The following is a 21839-nucleotide window of genomic DNA, read 5'->3' as shown; positions in this document are numbered from 1 at the left end:
TGGGTGAGGTCATCAGTGGTTTCGGGGTGAGTTATCATCTGTACGCTGATGACACTCAGCTGTACTTTTCCATCCCGGACCACCCCAACAAAGCTGTCGAAGTGCTGTCTTGGTGTCTGGAGGCCGTACGGGTCTGGATGGGGAGAAACAGACTCAAGCTCAATCCCTCCAAGACGGAGTGGCTGTGGATGCCGGCACCCCGGTACAGTCAGCTGCAGCCGCAGCTGGCTGTGGGGGGCGAGTTATTGGCCCCAACGGAGAGGGTGCGCAATTTGGGTGTCCTCTTGGATGGGCGGCTGTCGTTTGACGACCATTTGGTGGCCGTCTCCAAGAGGGCCTTCCACCAAGTACGCTTGGTGCGCCAGTTGCGCCCCTTCCTTGACCGGGATGCCTTATGCACGGTCACTCATACCCTTGTCACTTCCCGCTTGGACTATTGCAATGCTCTCTACATGGGGCTGCCCTTGAAGTGCACCTGGAGGCTGCAGTTAGTCCAGAATGCAGCTGCGCGGGTAATAGTGGGAGCAACTCGTTGCTCCCATGTAACACCAATCCTGCGCAGTTTGCACTGGCTTCCTGTGGTCTTTCGGGTGCGCTTCAAGATTTTGGTTACCACCTTTAAAGCACTCCATGGCTTAGGACCCGGGTACTTACGGGACCGCCTGCTGTTACCTTATGCCTCCCACCGACCCGTACGCTCACACAGAGAGGGCCTTCTCCGGGTGCCGTCCGCCAAGCAATGTCGGTTGGCGGCCCCCAGGGGAAGGGCCTTCTCTGTAGGAGCTCCTACGCTTTGGAATGAACTTCCCCCTGGCTTACGTCAAGTGCCTGATCTTCGGACCTTTCGCCGTGAGCTGAAAACGCACCTATTTATTCAAGCGGGACTGGACTGAAATTTTACTGGGGTTACTTATATTTTAAGATTTAAATTTGTTTTAAAATTTGGGCCACATTATAATATGCTTTTTAACTTTCTCTTAATGTTTATATATTGAATTTTACTTGGCTGTACACCGCCCTGAGTCCTTCGGGAGAAGGGCGGTATAAAAATCGAAATAAATAAATAAATAAATAAATAAATAAATAAATAAATAGATAGATAGATAGATAGATAGATAGATAGATAGATAGATAGATAGATAGATAGATAGATAGGTATTAGTACCTCATTTGATCAGTTTCCATCCATTATTCCTTGTCTGGCCTTCAGGTGCTTTGAAAAATAGCTTGACCCCCTTCCTCCTCTCTGTGGCAGCCCCTCAAATATTGGCAGAGTGCTTTCCTGTCTCCCCTGGTCCTTCTCTTCCCTAGACTAGCCAGGCCCAGTTCCTGCCCCATAGATTCCTGGGGCACAAATGGCCCTTTGTGAGATGGGCGTGCACACTGAGCTCCAGAGGCTGCCTTCAGAGCACAGCCAGGGGCTGGGTGGATGGGGCCAGCCAATCCTTGCAACTATCTGTTCGGCGAACCAGATGTAAAATTAGCATCTGGTTCGCCCAAACCAGTCCGAACCGGCTGAATCCCACCCCTGGTTGCAATGGAAATGAAGGCGTGTACATTGATCACTTAAATGGTATGGAATACAGCAGATGGCAGAATCAAGAAATAAGTTAAAATCCCAGGTGGGAAACCTAAATATCTCTGATGATGACAAATCTGAAAACCTGAAAAGAAATGCCATAATTGTGGGTGACAACAGAGAGGAATACACACTTCTATAAGACCCAATTTAACATGGCCACCTTTTTTAAAAAAAACAAACTTACCCACCAGACTCTTTTTTTTGTTTTTTGTTTTGTTACTGGCTATTTTTAATATTATTTTTATAACATAAAGATAGAGTCTCTTTTTGTTGTTACACATATTGTGGGGGGGGGGAGCTTTTAGTTTGGGTGATAGAACAGAAATGTTTGAAATTTCTCTACTCCAAAAGGGAAACTTTCATTTCAGAACAATTTATTCTTTTAATTTTATTAAAGGAAAATTACAATGAAGTAACTACTTTAAAACACAGCATATATTTTATTGATATGCAATTAGGTAATGATGATTAATACTTATTCAAGGCTTAAACAAAAATCCAGAAAAAATAAAGAATTAGTTCAAGAAACCAACATTGATGGAAATAAAGTTTATTCACCATTATGAGTGAGCAACTTTTGGCTACTTGCAAAAGAAGCAAATTTCCTAAACGGTTTTTGGCATGGTAGCTTATTTCAGCATTATTCAATCTGAACATTTTATGCATTCAACCACTTACAAATATATTCAAAAATAATTCCAAATATGTAACCGTGTTAATTTATAATTCTCAAAATATACTTGTATTATTAGCATAATGGTAAATTTTGAGAATCATATTTTAAATGACTCTTTATAACTGAAGAAACAAGTTCACCATTTCACCCAAATGAACTTAAACTAACGTCTTTTCTATAAACTTGATTGTATAGATCTTGTGTATAAAAACTGCAAGTAATCATCCCCACAGAATAATTTTATCCTGAATAAAGGGAAATTAAATTACTTCACATGTGTTTTATAATATATTCTTGTTAAATTTTTAAAAATGCAAATAGTTTCCACAATTCAAATTCCCATAAATATTTTATTCAAAAGATAGACATTTTTCCAATCAAAACCAGCTTTTACTATTATAGTTGTCTAGTTACTGTTATAATTTTGGTGTCAATAAAAATATTAATAGCTTTTCCAAAAAGTTTTCCATTCTAATCAATTACTCAAGAAACAAATTCTCTCTAAAGATCAAACATTATTTTCTTTAGCATGCAATTTCAATATATCTACAACTGCTTGTCCTAAACCTTAACAGTTATATACTATAAAATACTAAAAAGTGCTTCAGCATTGCAAAATAATATACATAACACTAAGTTTTTTGCATAACAAAGGGCTACAAAATGAACTGCTGTCATAACTGTCTTGTTACATCAATTACCAGAATAATTTTAGCATTATCAACTATAAAAGTTTAAGTAATAATGCTGGTGGTGGGGGGAGTGGGGGGGAGGAATGATGGAGCAGAATGACAGGAAACCTCTACTATAAATCTTACCATATCAATTCTCAAGGATAGTTTCTGTACTCAGGACTCTATAAGGATAATAACTAACTTGCCTTACAAGACAGTCATTAACCTTGGTAAAGCATTAATTCAGTAATTCATCAATACCAGCTCATATAGATTTCATACATCAAAACTAATCATCCCAAAGCCAAATGATTCTTTGGTTTAGGAAAAGCAGCCTTAGTTTCCTGCATATTTGCTCACATGTAATTAAATGCAATTACACTGCAAAACTACAGCTAAATCCCTGAGAGTTCAATAATGAATTCTGCTTACAGAATACGACAATCTTAAAAATCAAGCAAAAAGGCAAAAAGAAATTAGCTTCAAAATTGCTATAGAAATTTTAACTTTAACTGATCTTAATGTCTAACATTGCACAATGGTTCAATAGTTGAGGGAGCTTAAATAAAGATGTCATGCTGTGATTTTTTTTACATTATGAATAATAACAATATCATCACAATACTTACTTGAAAACAACATTGAATGAATATGCTGTGAGGTGAGAAAAGCATAATGGAATTTGACATGGCATTTGTACAGATGGGATTTTAGAAATTATTATAATCACATAGGTTTAAATGGAATGCATATTGGTTTGGCTCAAACTACAAATGTTAGAGTCGTTCACTATACTTGCTTGATACTTTCTGAAAAAGGAATTTTTGTACTACAATCTACTGGATAAAAATCTTGGCATCACTGTATACCAATGTATTTACATTGTCAATCTCGCAGAATGTAATTCTAACCTATTTCTACGATACAGCTAAGTATAGTTGTGTATATTTATATAATTTTCCCAAAGTCCTATTTTATGAAAATGTAAAAGAGAGGGCAACTGTTTTCACAATATTAGGACTCATTAGGTCCCTAGGCAACTACAGATCTTCATACAGAAATTACTGGCTTGAGTACAAACATTTGTTGAATATAGGAAGTCCCTAGGTATGAACCTCTGGACTACAATCAACCAGGTACAAATGGGCTTCTTGTAGTACTCAAAATGGTAGACAACCAACCACAATGAAATCTAATTCAAGGAAAAAAAGGCAGGTGCACTGAAGGAGAAGAAGCTGTGGCTGAACGGTGTAGGATTATCTACTCTCCTTCATTGCATTTCCAAGTCCAGCTCCCTCTTTGGCTCGTGCTTTGCACACTCCCTGCTTGCATGTACACAATTCCCACTTCTGCCTGGGGTCTGCACACAGTCTGGCCTATTTTCAGCAGTTCATAATAAGATGACATTTGATTAAATAACTTGTTATGGTTTAAACGCAAATCAGGTTTGAGGACAGAGTTAGAAACAGAACTTGTCCTTAATGTAGGAAATTGCTCTAACCAAAATGAATTGCAGAACATTTCAGTAACTCCTCCAAACATCTTGATGGGCTCAGCTGGCGGTCAGTAGGGGCCATTTGATTTAATAAATAAATATACCTTGTTTTTCGTAATTAAAGACTTAATTCAGGAGAGTTTAATTTTCTTCCAGCTATCCAACATGCTATTATTACAGTTTCAAAAGTATTTTCTATGTAACAACTGAAAAATCAGGTGATGTAGTACAAGAGTGGCAGGTAAAATTTGCAAAATATTCACTGTGCTAGAGCAAAAAGAAAAATGCTGTGCTAGAGCAAAAAGAAAAAAACCCTGAAGAGCAGTAGAAGAGAAAAATGGCCAGCAAAGAACAAAATACCAAAAGGCCTAGATTCTTGCATTATAGAATCAACAATGGGAGCAGCATTCTTTGAGCATGCATTCCAAATTGGAGAAAAGATTCCTCCCAAATTTGACCTCTAGAAACTTTCATATATAGATGTAGGTAGGACCAGACACAGATGTTTGAATTACAGAAACCGCAAAGAAGAATTTAAACTCCATAGTTTAGCTTAATAATTCTGCAGTTCTATAAATTAAATGAAATACTAACAAAATCATGAATACATAATTATTTAATGGGAGAAACATCTCCTCAAATCACAATATTATTCGGGAATTATCCTTTCCTAATTATGTTTTGCAATATTAAAGATACAATTAGCAAGGCAGCAAAAGGTAAAGCTAATACTGATTTTTAAAAAGCTCTTAATGTTACAAATTTGATAATGGGACCAATTTAAAAATTATTTATTAATATGAAATGTATATAAGTAAATGTATAATAGAAGACAGATTTTAGTTGCATTTTCAGATAATAATGTCTAGTTAAAGACCTCATTTTAGACTAAAAGCCAACAATAAAAATAATAGATTTTCCACAATTAATTAACATTAAGGACTTCTAATTGATATCTTAATTAGACTTTATAATTAATGGAAGTGTTATACTAACTAAAATAAATTCCTATGAACCATTAATCCATCTGTGCTTTAACAGCAGAAATAATAGTAATAACAGTAAGATTCTGACAGCATTTTGTATCTTAGACTCTAAGATACATTTATTATATTGGGCTTTAGTATTACTTATGTAATCTAAGAAAAATTATTTATGTGATAAAAGTTGTAATGCAGTTCTTATTTATTTGAGAATATCCCATCATGATCCAAGACACTTTGGGCTTAGAATGTGGTTTATTTTTGGTTTGAAAAAATAAATGTAAAAATTTATGCTTGATGATAACTTTCTGGAGAAGCAAATATTTGTCATACATAGCTGCCAGAATATCCAAATCAGAATTAATAGGGTATTCTGTTCTTTAATCATATGCGTGTTCCAGAAGGTGGTGCTGGGAGACTATTCTTTAACCATGATTATTTTAGCTTTAGGGGACAAATTTATCTTCAAAGTTCTTCTATTTTCATTAGAAAATTAAATATTTTGTCAAATATTTTATCCATTATTACTGATACAGTATTAGTTTGTAGTTCTCATTAGATCCACCTTCAAATTGTACATAGTGACTAAATTCCAGCTCTATAAGGTAAAGGTTCCCCTCGCACATACGTGCTAGTCATTCCCGACTCTAGGGGGCGGTGCTCATCTCCTTTTCAAAGCCAAAGAGCCAGCGCTGTCCGAAGACATCTCTGTGGTCATGTGGCCTGCATGACTCAACACCAAAGGTGCACGGAACACTGTTACCTTCCCACCAAAGGTGGTCCCTATTTTTTCTATTTGCATTTTTTACGTGCTTTTGAACTTCTAGGTTGGCAGAAGCTGGAACAAGTAACAGGAGCTCACCCAGTTACACGACCGCACTAGGGATTCGAACTACTGAACGGCTGACCTTTCAATCGACAAGCTCAACACCCTAGCCCCTGAGCCACCGCATCCCTAAATTCCAGCTCTACATAAGTAAGCAATACATCATATTTTTGTAATCAAGGATATAAGAAATGGTGGATCATCTATCTTAGAAAAAAAATATTTTTATTGAAAGTAGAAGATAACAACTATGAAGTTGTTTTGAATATAACATTTTTCTAGAATCACATGAAAACGTATCAACAACTTTGGTTACCTCATTTGGAACCAGATAGGAATTTGCTATAGTATTTCAGCAGTGGTGAAATCCAATTTTTTTTTACTACCAGTTCTGCGGGCATGGCTTGATGGGTGTAGTGTGGCTTGGTGGGCATAGCAGGGGAAGGATACTGCAAAATCTCCATTCCTACCCCACTCCAGGGGAAGGATACTGCAAAATCCCCATTCCTCCCCCTCCCACTCTGGGGCCAGCCAGAGGTGGTATTTGCCAGTTCTCCAAACTACTCAAAATTTCTGCTACTTTTTCTCCAAACAGCTCAAAATTTCTGCTACCGGTTCTCCAGAACCTGTCAGAACCTGCTGGATTTCACCCCTGTTTTTCAGGCAACTTAGTGATTATTCCAAGTTTCAGCAGTTGTGTTCCCCCCATCCTGTAACCAGGCACACAGCATCTGGGCCACAATTATGGCTGTTTGCAGCATTCCATAGTCACAACAGTTACTACGAAAATTGCACTTACTTTTTAAGGTTATTTGCTTAACAATAACCACAAAAAAGGTCATAAAATTGGAACAGCCACATGAGCTGCTTTACCACCATCATGAATTAAAACTGTAATGGGACATGCTCCATTATGGTCATGTTCATCACAGTTGTTACAGGACTACCTCTCCATGATTTGGCAACTTCTAAACAGGACTATTAAATCATGCTAAATGTGGAGCTACGTAAAATAGATTAAATTAAAATATTGCTGACTAAGATTGTACATAAAGCACATGTTATTAATTTTGTGAGAATTCTAATGAGTTTTACATCGCTTCCAAACCAAATTTAAAAGTGTTTGTCTTAAATTTGTAAAGTCCTAAATAATGTGGATTCAAAATGCTTGATAAAATGCTTCTATGGAAGGAGGTGTGATAGATATCAAATCATCCTTTCTAAAAATCTCAATTTTCTGAACCTCTGGATCTCCTTTCTAAAGGATAGATATTGTCTGACTCAGTCTGCATACTTGGTTCTAATAAGAGAATAGAAACTTAGTACTGCTGATTTTTAAATGGCTGTTTAGATTATTGCTTGTAAATTTTGGTTATCCTTCTGTTATACTTTTATAGACATTGTTATTTTGCTGTTTGTACTTTAATGTGAAAAATGCAAAGTTGAGAAGCAGCTTAGAAACTAAACTGTATCAATCAAAATCTTCTTGAAATGAAAGCAACACAAAAAATGATTTTTTTCAGAAAATTCTACATGAGCCAAAAAAAATAGGAATCAAATTCTGCAATAAAGTGTACATTATACTTCAGATATACAGTTCATGCATGCAACATGTGGACGTTATTATAAGAAGGCAGTTGTAACCAAGTCTTTGGTAAATCACTTCTCTTGTTTAAAAATTGTATTATTGCCATGCTAAAAACATGTCTGAACTAACACATAACCATGTGCAATTGTTCTTATCAAACTAACCATTTCATCTTCATTTTTAATACAATTCACTGCTACCTTTCTCCACCACTTCAAACACTTGCCAAATATACTCAGAATACTGAAAAGCAGTATGCAATTCAAAAGACTTTATGTAAATAACAAACTATAAATAGGCTTGCATGCTCTTTTTGTGTGTGTTTACATTAGCACATTCTTGACTTCTCCCTGAATCAAGCACTTCAGACTTATTTTATGCACAGTAACTGCCATAAATGGCTATAAGCGAAATACAAAGGAAGATTTGGCAGACTTTAGACAAAAAAGTAGGAAAAGGTACATGTTCAACCAGTTCCCTTCATACAATACACAAAGCAAAGATTCAGAATAGTTCCCAGTTCAAAAAAAGAAATCCTAGCATGTTCTGATCCCATGTAGTCTTCAGAATTTCCCAAAAAGAGCTATGCATGCTCATCTATATATCATTCCAAAATCAGCTAATGATCCAAAAAGCACTAAGGGTTTGAATATGGCCACAAGCAGCCATCCTTTATATGATCAAATGATAACAAAATGCTGAAGGTTTTTTTAAAAAAGATCTATTACAAGATTCAATCTGGGCAAAACAAAGCAAGCATCCAATCTGAAACGTGTTACAGAAAAATTCATCCCATGACTATTCATCCCAAGACCATATTATTGGCTGTTACAGTACCTGGCTGGTTTGTGGACTGGACGGGTCATAAGAATAATTCTTCAAAGTATCCTGAGGATTCAGGTGAGGAGGATATCGGATAGTTGGGTGAGAGAAATAGCTAGATGGGGCTGGAGGAAGAATAGCTTGTGGTGGAAATGGCAATGGTGAAGGTGGGGGTGGAGTTCTAGTTGAGATGACTAGAGAGAAAAAAAAACACAAGTTATTTAGTATCTTTTTTATAATAAAATTCAGCACATAGGACAGTAGAGTAAAATCTAAATCAAACAAAACAAAATTATTTATTTTATTTATTTATTTATTTAGTCACACAGTATATATAAGCATAAGCATGAAATAATTATACAATATATAAGCATATATATGAGTATGAGTATGTAATAACTATATTAATTGGATATAACAAAAGGAAACAATAGGACAGGAACGGTAGGCACGATTGTGCTCTTATGCATGCCCCTTACAGACCTCTTAGGAATGGGGTGAGGTCAATGGTAGATAGTTTTTGGTTGAAGCTTTGGGGATTTGGGGAAGAGACCACAGAGTCAGGTAGTGTATTCCAAGCATTAACAACTCTGTTACTGAAGTCATATTTTCTGCAATCAAGATTGGAGTGGTTAGCATTAAGCTTAAATCTATTGTGTGCTCGTGAATTGTTGCAATTGAAGCTGAAGTAGTCTTCGACAGGAAGGACATTGTAATAGATGATTCTATGAGTTAAACTCAGATCATGTTGAAGGCGGCGTTGTTCTAAATTTTCTTTCCATCCACCCCATTTTTAACCTAAAACCTTTTGAACCACTAGTACTTCATACTAGCATCTCAGGAGATAGTTATTTCTTTAGTGGTGCAATTTTGCTTTATTGTGCATATTTACTCTATTGTGCATACTTCTGCATAGAGAAAACACTGCATTTCAGAAAATATATTTCAGTTATCAGATACAATATAAAACTAAGGTAAATCAATAAAATGAAAATAAAAAAACATTTTTCTGTTGAAAGTTAAGAGACATCGTCTGAAGCAGCAGCAAATGATCCAACAATACTTTCCACTATACCCTAGCTAAATGCATGTGAAAGGGTGGGAGGGTGGGGAATAATTACTAAGCAATAACACCATGAATAATTAGCAACTCATTGTGAAAATGCTAATGAATGTTCAACTTAAGGGCCTGGGAAAATCTTTCACTCAAGATCTCTCTGAACAAAAAGGCTATCATATCCCATACAGATTTTTTTCCCTTGCATTTCTCTACCATGCAATTGTGTGCTAAATCTAAAAACAAAGTAAAGCCCTCAGCAATAAAAGGAATGTACAGATTACCTTGTTATTGCAGTTAGTACCTCAGAGATGGGAGATAAATTATAATTTAATCATTAATATTATTTCATTTATAAATAATAAACAAATTCCTTGTGTGTCCAATCAATAAATTCTATTCTATTCTATATATAAGATATATTGTGTGATAAAAACATAAACAAGAAATGGAAAGAAAAAAATGGAACAAATGTTATGATATTGCTATTGTCATATGGGGACAATAAATATATAGCTACAGCTTTAATTAATTATATTAATATACCATCCATCTCACTCTGCAAAGCAATGCATTAGCTAGGGCGCAGTTTTACAACCATATTTCATACAAATTATTATTTAGTTACTAATATATTTCTCTGGTATGATGAGTGGTATCTTCATTACTTCTAGCTTTAATATTGTACAAGCCATTTTATCTCTATCATTACTTAGGCCTGGGATGACTCTGACCAGGGCCTAAAAGCAATATATTCTAAATAAAAATTCTGCCTTATAAAATACTTGTTTCAAATGAACTTGAGGCTAATGCAGAATGTATTTTTTATGTTCTATTTTCATCTACTTTTTCTCCCTTGGCTAAATTTTATAATTCATTCAAAGGTAAAAGTGACCTTAGTTTCTCCATATGCACCAAGACAAATTCCTTGTGTGTCCAATCACACTTGGCCAATAAAGAATTCTAGTTTCCTTTTATCCCCACAAAAATAAAGTTGCGGCAAGAGAGTGAGTGACTAACCCCAAATCCCCAGTAAGTGGGTCAAGTGGGGAGTAGGATTAGGTCTGCCCCGCTCTTATCCAATGCTTAAATCTCTGTGCTGGAGGAGATCCTTTTCACAATGGCAATTATGGGCTTGGCCAAAAAACTTTGGCTCAATCAAAAAGATGCTGAAAATCTGAAGTTCGGATGTCCTGAAGCATTACATTGCTAAATAACAGTTCAGCTGCAAGGGCTTCCATAAAATCTAAAAATGAAAGGACAAATTCTTCTTCTTAAATTATATTTGGGACCTTGCCATTGATCTGAATAAGCAAATGGTAAAAAAAAATCTTAGCATATGGCTAAGGTAATTCAGATTGACTGGCCAATGAAAATCCACTCCTCTCATAAACATGACTGTGGGGGAAAATTCAGTATCAGAAGAGCCCTTGATATAAGGGCTGTAATGATGTCACTTCAGTTCACAGAAAGACCTTCCTATTATTTAACTACCTCTTAAATGATACGTTTACACAGCTGAAAAGTTCAAAGTTTAAAAAAGACTTTCAATTAAACTACCCTATAAGCTGTCAATTAAAGTCTTATTCCTTTTCCACACATACAGAAGGAAAAAAAAACCCCAAACTGTTTTCTTGAAGTATCAACATACATCAATGACACTACATTCTTTTATTAAAAATAAGTTATGTCCCCAGACATTTTAAGGACTAAAATCAACTGTGGCAAAATCAAAATCTCAAGTAAAATACTTTTTTCATTTTTACGAATAACAATGTTTAGCTAAAGTTTAAAGATTTCCAGTAGAGAGCCAACAAATAATACATAAACTTCACCATATTAAACTGTTTGAGACCATCATACTTGATACATCTTACAGAGCAAGCAAAAAAGAATCGAGCTTTATCATTATAAAATTCCATTTATTTCATGCGGCTACAGAAGCAATGCTATCAATACCATGTGTTTATCCGGCTGCATGAACCAATAGCTCCCAAATAAACTAAATAAGGGAGGCAATGTGGAAGAGGAGGAAGGAAATTGAATAGATTCATCTTTTAAAGTGAGCTCTAGGAGATGGCTACACCACGCCACGCCACACCACACCCACTCATTCTTTGCGCTAATAGTAGCCACATACTACTTCACTGAAACAAAATATCTGGAAAGGTTTGAAAACATGGCTTTGCCACCTAGGCTGGGAATTCGGTAACATGGCTATAAAACCAACTAATTGGCTACATTGCTAGGGAAATTGAATGTGCTTTACTTAGATTATGCTTTTTAAAATTATTCTTAATGATTTCATTGTTTTTAATGGTTTTTGTTGTTACTTTTTGGTTGTTTTTGTTGTTTTGGTATTGCTTTGTTTTTGTTGTTAGTTGCGAAGTCGTGTCCGACCCATTGCGACCCCATGAACAACGTTCCTCCAGGCCTTCCTATCCTATGCCATCCTCTGGAGTCCATTTAAGCTCACCCCGACTGCTTCAGTGACTCCATCCAGCCACCGTGTTCTCTGTCTTCCCGTTCTTCTTTTGCCCTCAATCTTTCCCAGCATTAGGCTCTTCTCTAGTGAGTCCTTCCTTCTCATTAGGTGTCCAAAGTATTTCAGTTTCCTCTTCAGGATCTGGCCTTCTAAAGAGCAGTCAGGGTTGATCTCCTCTAGGAATGACTTGTTTGTTCGCCTTGCAGTCCAAAGGACTCGCAGGAATCTTCTCCAGCACCAGAGTTCAAAGGCCTCGATTCTTTGGCGCTCAGCCTTTCTTATGGTCCAACTTTCACAGCCATACATTGCAACTGGTATTGTTTAACTCTATGCTATTCAGAGTCCCATATATTAGATGGGCAGCTATAAAAATATACTAAATAAATAAAGATATAAATGAAATAATTACTGACACAATCTTGCTGGTCTGACACTGAATATTAAATTAAAATTGTTGGGTAAAGAGTTTAGTTGTAGGCTGCCTTCATATTTTACAATCACTATGATAAAAATATAATTTATAAATTTGATAGTAAATAATATTATTTTATAAATTATTTTATAAATTTGATAGTAAATAATATTAGAGAATTTTTAAATAGTCACCAGGTGTAAAATCTTGCTTGAGCTATCTCAATAAAAATGCTACATGGGGTTGTTTTGTTCCAAGTTCAAAATATAATTTTGCTGCTCAGTTTCTGATAATGAAGGCAGGTCTTTTTTTTTATCCACAAAGCTTTTAAAATCATGTTACAACTCTAAAAGGACAAATATAGTGTTTCACTATGACCGAAATAAATTAAAAAATGAGAGGTTCTTAGCCATTGGTCAATCTTTTATCCTATATAGTTGACTTAATAGAACAAATTCTTTTGTGTATTCCCCCCCAAATCTGCTTAAATAGGTATGTAACTTTTTGGGGGTCCAGTCCAATGACTGTCAACCCACTGCCAAACTGCTCTTCAGTTAGGAAGCTAATCTGCCTTTCTATAGCTTGAATCCATCTACATCCTTCACAAAATGAGAAAGATCTTGAACTTCTGTGATGTGACATCTTTCAGGTATTTAAAGCATGCTACCACGGCCTCTTCAGTTGTCTTTTTCTAATGCTAAAGGTAACAAACCTCCCCCCATCAACTTCACTGAACCTGTTTCAACTTCAATGAATACCTGTTATGCTCCAAACGGAACACAATTCACAAGATGGAACCTCAAAAGTACCATTAGTTCACAATAACTGGCTGAAATGACTTCCTGTGCATTTATCACACCTGTGTAAAAGACTGAATCAGATTCAAAGTATCGGAATGACTATGGAAAGCCCCAAATCTTTGTCCATTATATCAGTTTCATAGGAATTTAAGAGCTGCAGGGTAAGTTTAGCTTTTAATTAGCCAAAGCTTACTGTCTTACCAGAGACACCTGTCCTCCTTTCCACAAAACACCAGGCTCCACATTGGTGTTTAAAAGCCAATCTTTTTATGCTGCCCTTCCCCAGCTTCCTTTAACAGTCTATAATTTAATGGCTTGTTTTTATTTATGTATTTATTCATTGTGAGGAGTGTTGATTACTGCCAACTGCATAAAAAAGTTCCTGCAGTTTTCTTAGCAAGTGGTTTGCCATTGCTAACTTCCTAGAATTGAGAAAAAGTGATTGGCCCACTGTCACCCAGTTCACTTTGAGTCTAAGACAGGACTAGACTTCATGGTCTCGTGGTTTCTAGCCTGATGCCTTAACCACATCAAACTTGTTCAACATATTTTTATTGTACTATTTTTCTGATTATTCACAAATAGTTTTTAATGACAAATATATAAAAAAAACTTCTAATAAATAACAATGCTTAAAACTCTTATTCAAATCCTACATGTATTCTCAGGATATCATAGGAATTTAATTTAAGTGTCTGCTAAAAAGAAGGGAACCATCATGTACTAATCTCAGTGCACATGTAATAGTGATATTTTATTTTTTATTTATTTTATTTATTTTGTCACAACAGTATATATAAGCACAAGCATGAAATAACTATACAATATATAAGCATATATAAGCATAAGTATGTAATAACTATATTAATTGGATATAATGAAAGGAAACAATAGGACAGGAACGGTAGGCACGCTTGTATCAATTCATAACTAAAATGATTGTGCTGTTTGAGATTATACATCTCATGATCTAAATAAAACACCTCTGGGTGTGATAGAATGGATGTTTCTCCAAAAATGAGATATTGTTTGCATTTGCTAAAGAAATACAGTTCAGCTGAAGCAAGTGTCCAAGCGTCCTGCTCGTAGGATAATCTGGTATAATTTTGAGTTAAGTGCTGAATTAACCTTACTTTACCCAACTTTCCTGCATTTTTTGCATTTTGAAAGATAAACATTAAGGCATTTTCTATCACTTTTGTTTCCTCACCACTGTGTGCAACTCCTGGGATTCCTGGATGATGATGCTGGAAAGTCAGTCTTGGCGTAGAATCCTGGGGAGATGTAGTGCTAAACAAAGGCTTTTCAGGTTTCTTCATTGTAGGAGAAGACATATCTGCAATGGCATACAATACAACATGTCCATTAACCCTAACATCACAATAATAACTCTAGATAATTGCTTATGCTCTTTTAGTAGTAACAGTTTCTAGGTTAGTGACTAAAATGCACTGCATTAGAAAACAGTAAAGGGTATGCATTACTTTAGAAGAACACTTATAGGCTTCTTCTAGTAACCATCAATAAAATCCTAAGACATAAGAGATGTTATCACCATAATTCTTATGGGGTCATTATGTAAGATTTCCACACCTCATATTTACATAATAAAGTCTCTCACACACACACATTTTAACAAATGCATATTTACATCAGCAATTCCACTGTTAGGGGCAACTACTTTTTAATATATATCTGTATTTATTTCACAAAGGCAGTATAATTTTCCTTTCCTTTACACATAATTCTACAAATGTTATATATAATGGGTATAGTTCAATTGACATGTTCTCAATTTTTTTTTACCTTCCATGTTTAATATCGCACCATTAAATAGACAGGACAGCCTTAAATGAAGAGCTGGACTTGAGTAGAAATATTTAAGAAGACATAAACACCGTATGTGAGAAGCCTACGCTAGATAGAACAGTGACTGAAACAGAGACAGAGGGCATAGTTCAATGAATACTAGCAAAAGTAGGAATAAATAAGCTTGGTCTCAGCAACCTGTGTGTGTGTGTGTGTGTGTGTGTGTGTGTGTGTGTGTGTGTGTGTGTGTGTTTCTTTAAAACATTTAGCAGGATGATGCCAAAAATAGTATTTAACTGAGTTATCCACAATTATTTATAATAATTATACATTTTTTCCAAATATTTTCTTCTCAATAATGCAGATTTTGATAAGCCAAATTCTCTGTTAAGTCTTTACCAAGTTTGCAATAAGTGTAATTTGATTCCAGATCTTCTCCATTTTAGAGAAGAGAAAAATGTCTACAGACAGAACTTTCAGAAGTACAAGTTCTATTTGTACAGCAAGTTTTGAATAGTGATTCCTAGAATCTGAACATTATAATTTACAATTTCTCTTGGTTTACTGTACTTCCTTCCTTAATTTTATTTCCAGTTTTCACTACGTATAATTAAATACTGTTTCATTGATTGATTGATTGATTGATTGATTGATTGAATGAATGAATAAATGAATGAATGAATGAATGAATGAATTTACTTACATAGCCACCCATTTCGCAATATCAACTCAAGGCAACTTACAACAGGATTATTCTGAGGTTTGCCAAAGACCATTTAAGAAGATTACAGATCCCTCAGAAAAAGTGAAAATGCAAGTTACTAAGAAAAATCTCAATCACTATTACAAAGACTGCTTAGCCATTCATTACTGCTTAGTTCTTTAAGTAACCAAAAATTATAAATGATATAAATAAAACAATTTCTCCTTTGAGGTGATTTTTTTTTAGCAATAGCAACAGCACTTAGACTTATATACCACTTCATAGTGCTTTTACAGCCCACTCTTAAGTGGTTTACAGAGTCAGCACATTGCCCCCAACAATCTGGGTCCTCATTTTACCACCTCAGAAGGATGGAAGGCTGAGTCAACCTTGAGCCGGTGAGATTTGAACTGCCGAACTACAGCTAGCAGTTAGCTGAAGTAGCTTGCAGTACTGCACCACCTTAGCTCTTTTAATTTAACAAATAGACAGAAAGGATTTCAGAAACAGGGGGCATACAAGTTTAATTCTCTATTCATCTATGAAGCATGCTGGCTGCCTCAGTCTAATCAAGTCTAGCCCTCAATTTTTCTCTTTCTCTTCCCGCCTAATCCATCTGTCAGAGCTTCTCTAAAGTTAACGGAATTGCCTCAATGAAATATATTTTCTCCTGACAGCCAGTTTAGTCTAGTGGTTAAAATATTGCATTAGGAGGAGGAATTTGGATTCTACTTCTGTCTTAAGCTTGGAAGTCAAGTGGGTGACCTTGCGCTAGACACACTCTATTTCAGCCCTAAGAAGAAGGCAATGGCCAACTACGTCCGAAACACATAGCAGAAAAACTGCAGGAACTTTTCCATTAAGCCACGATTGACACAAAGGCCCCCAAAAATCATCTAACTCATACTAAATAAGTAGAATGTACTTATTCAATATTCAATGTACTTAAATAAATGTATTTATTTTCCAAATAAATATCTTTCTCATTTTCTTAAAGCCCATTTTATAAGAAGCTACTTGGAAAGATTTAACTATTGGCTTTTCATATAATGATTCTTTTATGCTTATGAGCGTGAGATTACGAAGAACCCAGGCTGAGATTAAAGCCCTAAGAGGTTGTTGTGGTGCTTGATAGGCACCACACATCCAAATTCCCACCTTGAAGATAAAAAGCTCTCGAAATCAATGAATTTGCTCCTGCTGTGTGCTGTGAGCCCAAAAAGAGTTCAGAGGGTTTGCTTCTTCCAATTTAAACAGCAGCCCACTGACATTTTCAAGCAGAAGCTTAGTAACTTTTTTTCTTAGTCTCGCCAATTTTTTTCTGTTAAAAAATGTACTGTAGAAGCAATGTGGAAAAAGGCATGGGTTTGTCAACAAACTTCAGATTCTAGTACTGCCTTGTACATCTAGGTACAGACCAACCACCACAGAACTTATATAATGTAATTTCAAAAAAGAAAGAAAGAAGCATATAAAACATTGATTTCTAAATGGAAAAAGGAAACAAACAATATAGAAGTTACTGACAGCCAAAACTTGTATTAAAGACTATACTGACAGAACTGGTCTGGTTACTATTAGCAGTACTACGTACTTTAGTTCATAATGTCTCATTAAACAACTTTTGAAAAAAAAAGAATTGAAAGATTTAAAGATACAGAATTATTTTCCATGTTAAATATGAGTAGAAGTTCACAATTAGTAAAGTCTTGTTTAGAGACACATATCCTTGTTAATTGTCAATCAATAAACCTAGTAAGAGTCCTGTGTTTCTTCAAAAGGTAAAGTAAATCATTTATTGTCTTGGGAAAATGCTTCAGGGAGGGAGACAGGAAACTGTGAAAGTAAAGTAAAATACTGAAGTGCTTTAGATGTGACTAAAACAAAACATGTTATTCTGAGACAAATATTTTTCTACTTGACGAGTAGTTAATAGTACTGCATGATAAAAAAACACAACCTCTTGTCTGTATTTATGAAAAATGGTACTCTGCACTGATTGTTTCTGGAAGCACATACATCTGTGATGTGTTTTTAAGGAAGAAACTTAAGAATATTTTAGTTAATCACATCAACAATATATGTTGTAGCAATTAGGATCACATGATGAAATGGGTGATTCAAACATGAGGTGGCCCAAATAGAGCCGTGTAAAGCATTTGAAAAGGGTATACCATGAAGCATGTTAGCAAAACACCCCTCTTTGATGTATTGAAACAGCGGCATATGTTAGGAGGCTCAGCACAGCTTCTTTCCCCAATGGAAGCATTGTTTTTGGATGCACATATATGCAAAGCAGCATTGTTTTTGGATGCACATATATGCAAAGACAATAGAAGAAAGCTTTTACAGCAGCTGCTTCAGCCTCCCAAAGTTCTAATGCTTCAAAAAGAGGGATACATTCACACCAATGCACTTTCTGAAGCATCTTTTAAAATGTTTTGCACAGCCCAAATTCCAAAACTGCAACAAAGCCACTTACATCAGTAATGGAATGAATTCTATTAATTATGGATCAAAATGACAGATGCAGTAAAAGAAATCAAAGTTAGTATGGATTTAACACTACAAAGTTGTCGGACTTCATTTTAAATAGTCTTCTATAGCCTAACCCCCCCCACCTTTAAAAGTGAAAATTACAATGTTTACAATATCCCAAACATCTTCACCGTGTTGATAATTTTGTGAGTTAAAGTGCCAAGACTCAGAGGAAGGCTGAGCTAAAACTATACTAGGTGTTCTGCAGTACAGAAAAAAACTGTTGTCATTTGGTAAATGTTGGTTACTAATAATCTGATACCAACACGGTGTATGTATATGGTAATACAGAATAGACAACGGTATATGAATATGTTCCTGAAGAAATTAAACAGAAGCCTGGATAAATTAAAAGCTTCAGGTTATTACTGCATAATACTAAAAAGGTAAAGAATATGCATGTCTGGATTGCATTATATAGTATGCATTACTAGCATGACAGTGATATACAAAGGCACAGACAAATTGGAAAAAGTTAGATCAATTCATTTCCCAACAAGGTAACTGCACCTACAAAGTAAAGCAAACAAGTAAGTTGCTACGAAGCATAGCGTATGTAGCTCACTCGAGGCAGCTTGCACACATGGTGCTCCAGATGTATATCTGTTCAAGTTAGCCCAAGGCATCTATTTTGATCAATTCTAATGAGATAAAATGCTGCAGGGAAAATGTGCAGAAATGTGTTTACGTCAGACTTTAATTAAACTGTTGTTTGCTTCCCAAGAACCTTAAGAGACACTAATGAGACATGAGTTTCAGCAATTTCCTCATCAAAAGGCAAGACCTTCTGCCTCTCTATGAGCAGACTGTCCTCCGAGGAACTCCCTTGGTAAATGTCACATGGTACACCAATCACGAAGCCACCAGCTAAAAAAGAACTTGAGGTTGTTTTTTTTTTACATTTATATCCCACCCTTCTCCGAAGACTCAGGGCGACTTACAGTGTGTAAGGCAATAGTCTCATTCTATTTGTATATTTATATACAAAGTCAACTTATTGCTCCCCCCAACAATCTGGGTCCTCATTTTACCTACCTTATAAAGGATGGAAGGCTGAGTCAACCTTGGGCCTGGTGGGACTAGAACCTGCAGTAATTGCAGGCAGCTGTGTTTAATAACAGGCTATCTTACAGCCTGAGCCACACCACGGCCAACATATAAGTCAACATATAAGTGAAGCAAAGCTTAAAGATCCACTTGCCCACACTGGACACCTGCTTAGCATTCACAGACAGCAACACAACATGTTCATTTTCCTATGAAGTTTTAGGGAAATCACAATGGGACATCAGCACAGATGCCAAATATTTTTGAATCTACTTCATCAGATTAAATCCCAAATCCATTTCCATTTATTCACAGTTCCATACTTGGTTTAGAGCAGGGGTCTTCAACCTTGTCAAATTTAAGCCTGGCGGACTTCAATTCCCAGAATCCCCCAGCCAGCTTTGCTGGGAGTTGAAGTCCGCCAGGCTTAAATTTGACAAGGTTGAAGACCCCTGGTTTAGAGCATTGCAAGCAATGAATCAAAGAATCATAAACAGAAGGTATCAGAATAGTCCCATTTGCACAATGTATGCAAAGTCAAGAAGGTACTCTGTGCCGAAAATAGGGAATAGACTAAGATCCAAACTAACTCTGAAAATTTCTTTTTCATATACATGGTTTTAAAATATCATTATGGAAGGAAAAGGGCAAAAAAAGTTGACCACTGCCCATAGTTCACACAGATCTAATGCCATTCAATGGGGTCCTTAGTAAACATGGGCCTTAGTTCTATCCCTTCATTCTGCTTGTTGTAATTAAGGCTCTTTTCTAATAGTCTATAAGACTAAAAATGAAGGTAAGAATAAACATACTTTCTAAATGCCTTCCCACTCTAGAAGTGGGTTCTAGTGGCTTACTAGAACTTTCCTGCTCCCCCAAAATGAAATCAACTCATGAAATCATAGTAAATGCTATTCGGTTTTTACACTTCATAATTATTTGGGATTATGACATCTAGAAAATGTATTTAGAACATTTTTATAACTGAGACTGAACTTTAAAAACAAAATAAAAAATCTTGGTTGCGATGATGAAATTTAGCTCCAAAACTCAAAAGTGTTTGCTACTGAGACATACGTTATTGTATTAAGAATTAATCTTATGCTGAATGCAATGCAATTTACTTACATACAGAAAAACAACAGATATATTGAAGAATTTTGCATTACAAATTACCACTTTTAAGAATGGATTAAAATTCAATTACATGATTTAAGCTCAGTGAATCATTGAAACATATTAAGGATGTGTTTATATCACATATCTATTTCTATTTTTGATTGTGGCTACAATGTTTGTACAGCAACTATTACATTAATAATTAATACAAAAATCATAAATCGACAAATATAGAAAATAGCAGATTCAATAAAACAGAGCCTAGATAAATCTTTAAACTCAGTCCACAACTTTAAAAGTTGTAGTTCTTTCTGCTTAAAGAACTTGAGTAAAAAACACAGTAATTCAATGTTATTGCAAATTTTAATCCAATTGTATTACCAAGATAGACTAATGCATGAAATTCCAATATATCCAAATAAATTATATTTATATAACTCATATCCTAAATGTTGTCCAAGGAGTTCAGGACATCATGGTTCCCTTCACCATGCTTTTATCCTTCCCACAATGCTTTGTGATATATTAATCTGAAAGATGGTAGCCTCATAGCCCAATATTATTCAGTGAATCTCTTAACCAAGTTGAGATTTGATAACTGGAGCTCTCACATTCTCAGTATGATATTCTAACTACATATCAGCATTATTTATATCCCCAGCACTTGCCTACTAGCAATAGCATTTGCTAAACTGTCCTTGAATGATAAGAAACAGCACATTGTTTGTTTTATAGTAATTCTGAATTTGTGGAAATACAAATACAAAAAAGGACAAATTACATAATTGGGCTACAAACTGAGTGGCTGCATCTCGGGGATCGTAAGTGCAAAAATAAATTAGCAGTTAAATCCTTCATGTTATGATTTGGCACAACCAACATACTGCCTTTTTTAAGAAGGATAGTCAAATACAGTTCCCTCAATCTGTCTTCGTAGCAATATTTAATTTTTATCGTATTATCTCACTGATTTATTGTTTTTAAAAGGAGATACTGAACACTGGACACCTATTTGAAGTAGGTTTTAGTGCACAATAAAATAGTATTCAATAAAACAGAGCCTAGATAAATCTTTAAACTCAGTCCACAACTTTAAAAGTTGTAGTTCTTTCTGCTTAAAGAACTTGAGTAAAAAACACAGTAATTCAATGTTAATGCAAATTTTAATCCAATTGTATTACCAAGATAGACTAATGCATGAAATTCCAATATATCAAAATAAA

General features: G+C 35.3%; 1 protein-coding gene across 14 annotated transcripts in view; it reads right to left on the bottom strand.

The window, feature by feature from the left end:
* NFIB (nuclear factor I B) overlaps positions 1-21839 on the bottom strand; it is a 269310-nt gene that overhangs the window by 56006 nt on the left and 191465 nt on the right. For 13 of the 14 annotated variants that reach the window (XR_009153317.1, XM_058168186.1, XM_058168177.1 and 10 more), the window contains 2 exons: positions 14611-14736; positions 8662-8840 (listed from right to left, as the gene is read on the bottom strand). The exons of the other annotated variant lie outside the window; for it this stretch is intronic. Coding sequence is in view for 12 of the 13 variants with exons in the window: in XM_058168186.1 (XP_058024169.1) it covers positions 8662-8840; positions 14611-14736 (305 nt within the window). In the remaining variant the exon portion in view is untranslated. The remainder of the gene's footprint in view (positions 1-8661; positions 8841-14610; positions 14737-21839) is intronic. 14 annotated transcript variants of the gene reach the window in all.

Source organism: Ahaetulla prasina, chromosome 2, assembly GCF_028640845.1.
Source record: "Ahaetulla prasina isolate Xishuangbanna chromosome 2, ASM2864084v1, whole genome shotgun sequence".
NCBI lineage: Eukaryota > Metazoa > Chordata > Lepidosauria > Squamata > Colubridae > Ahaetulla > Ahaetulla prasina.
Note: the sequence above shows the minus strand (reverse complement) of the source record. Positions and strands in the feature narration are given on the sequence as shown.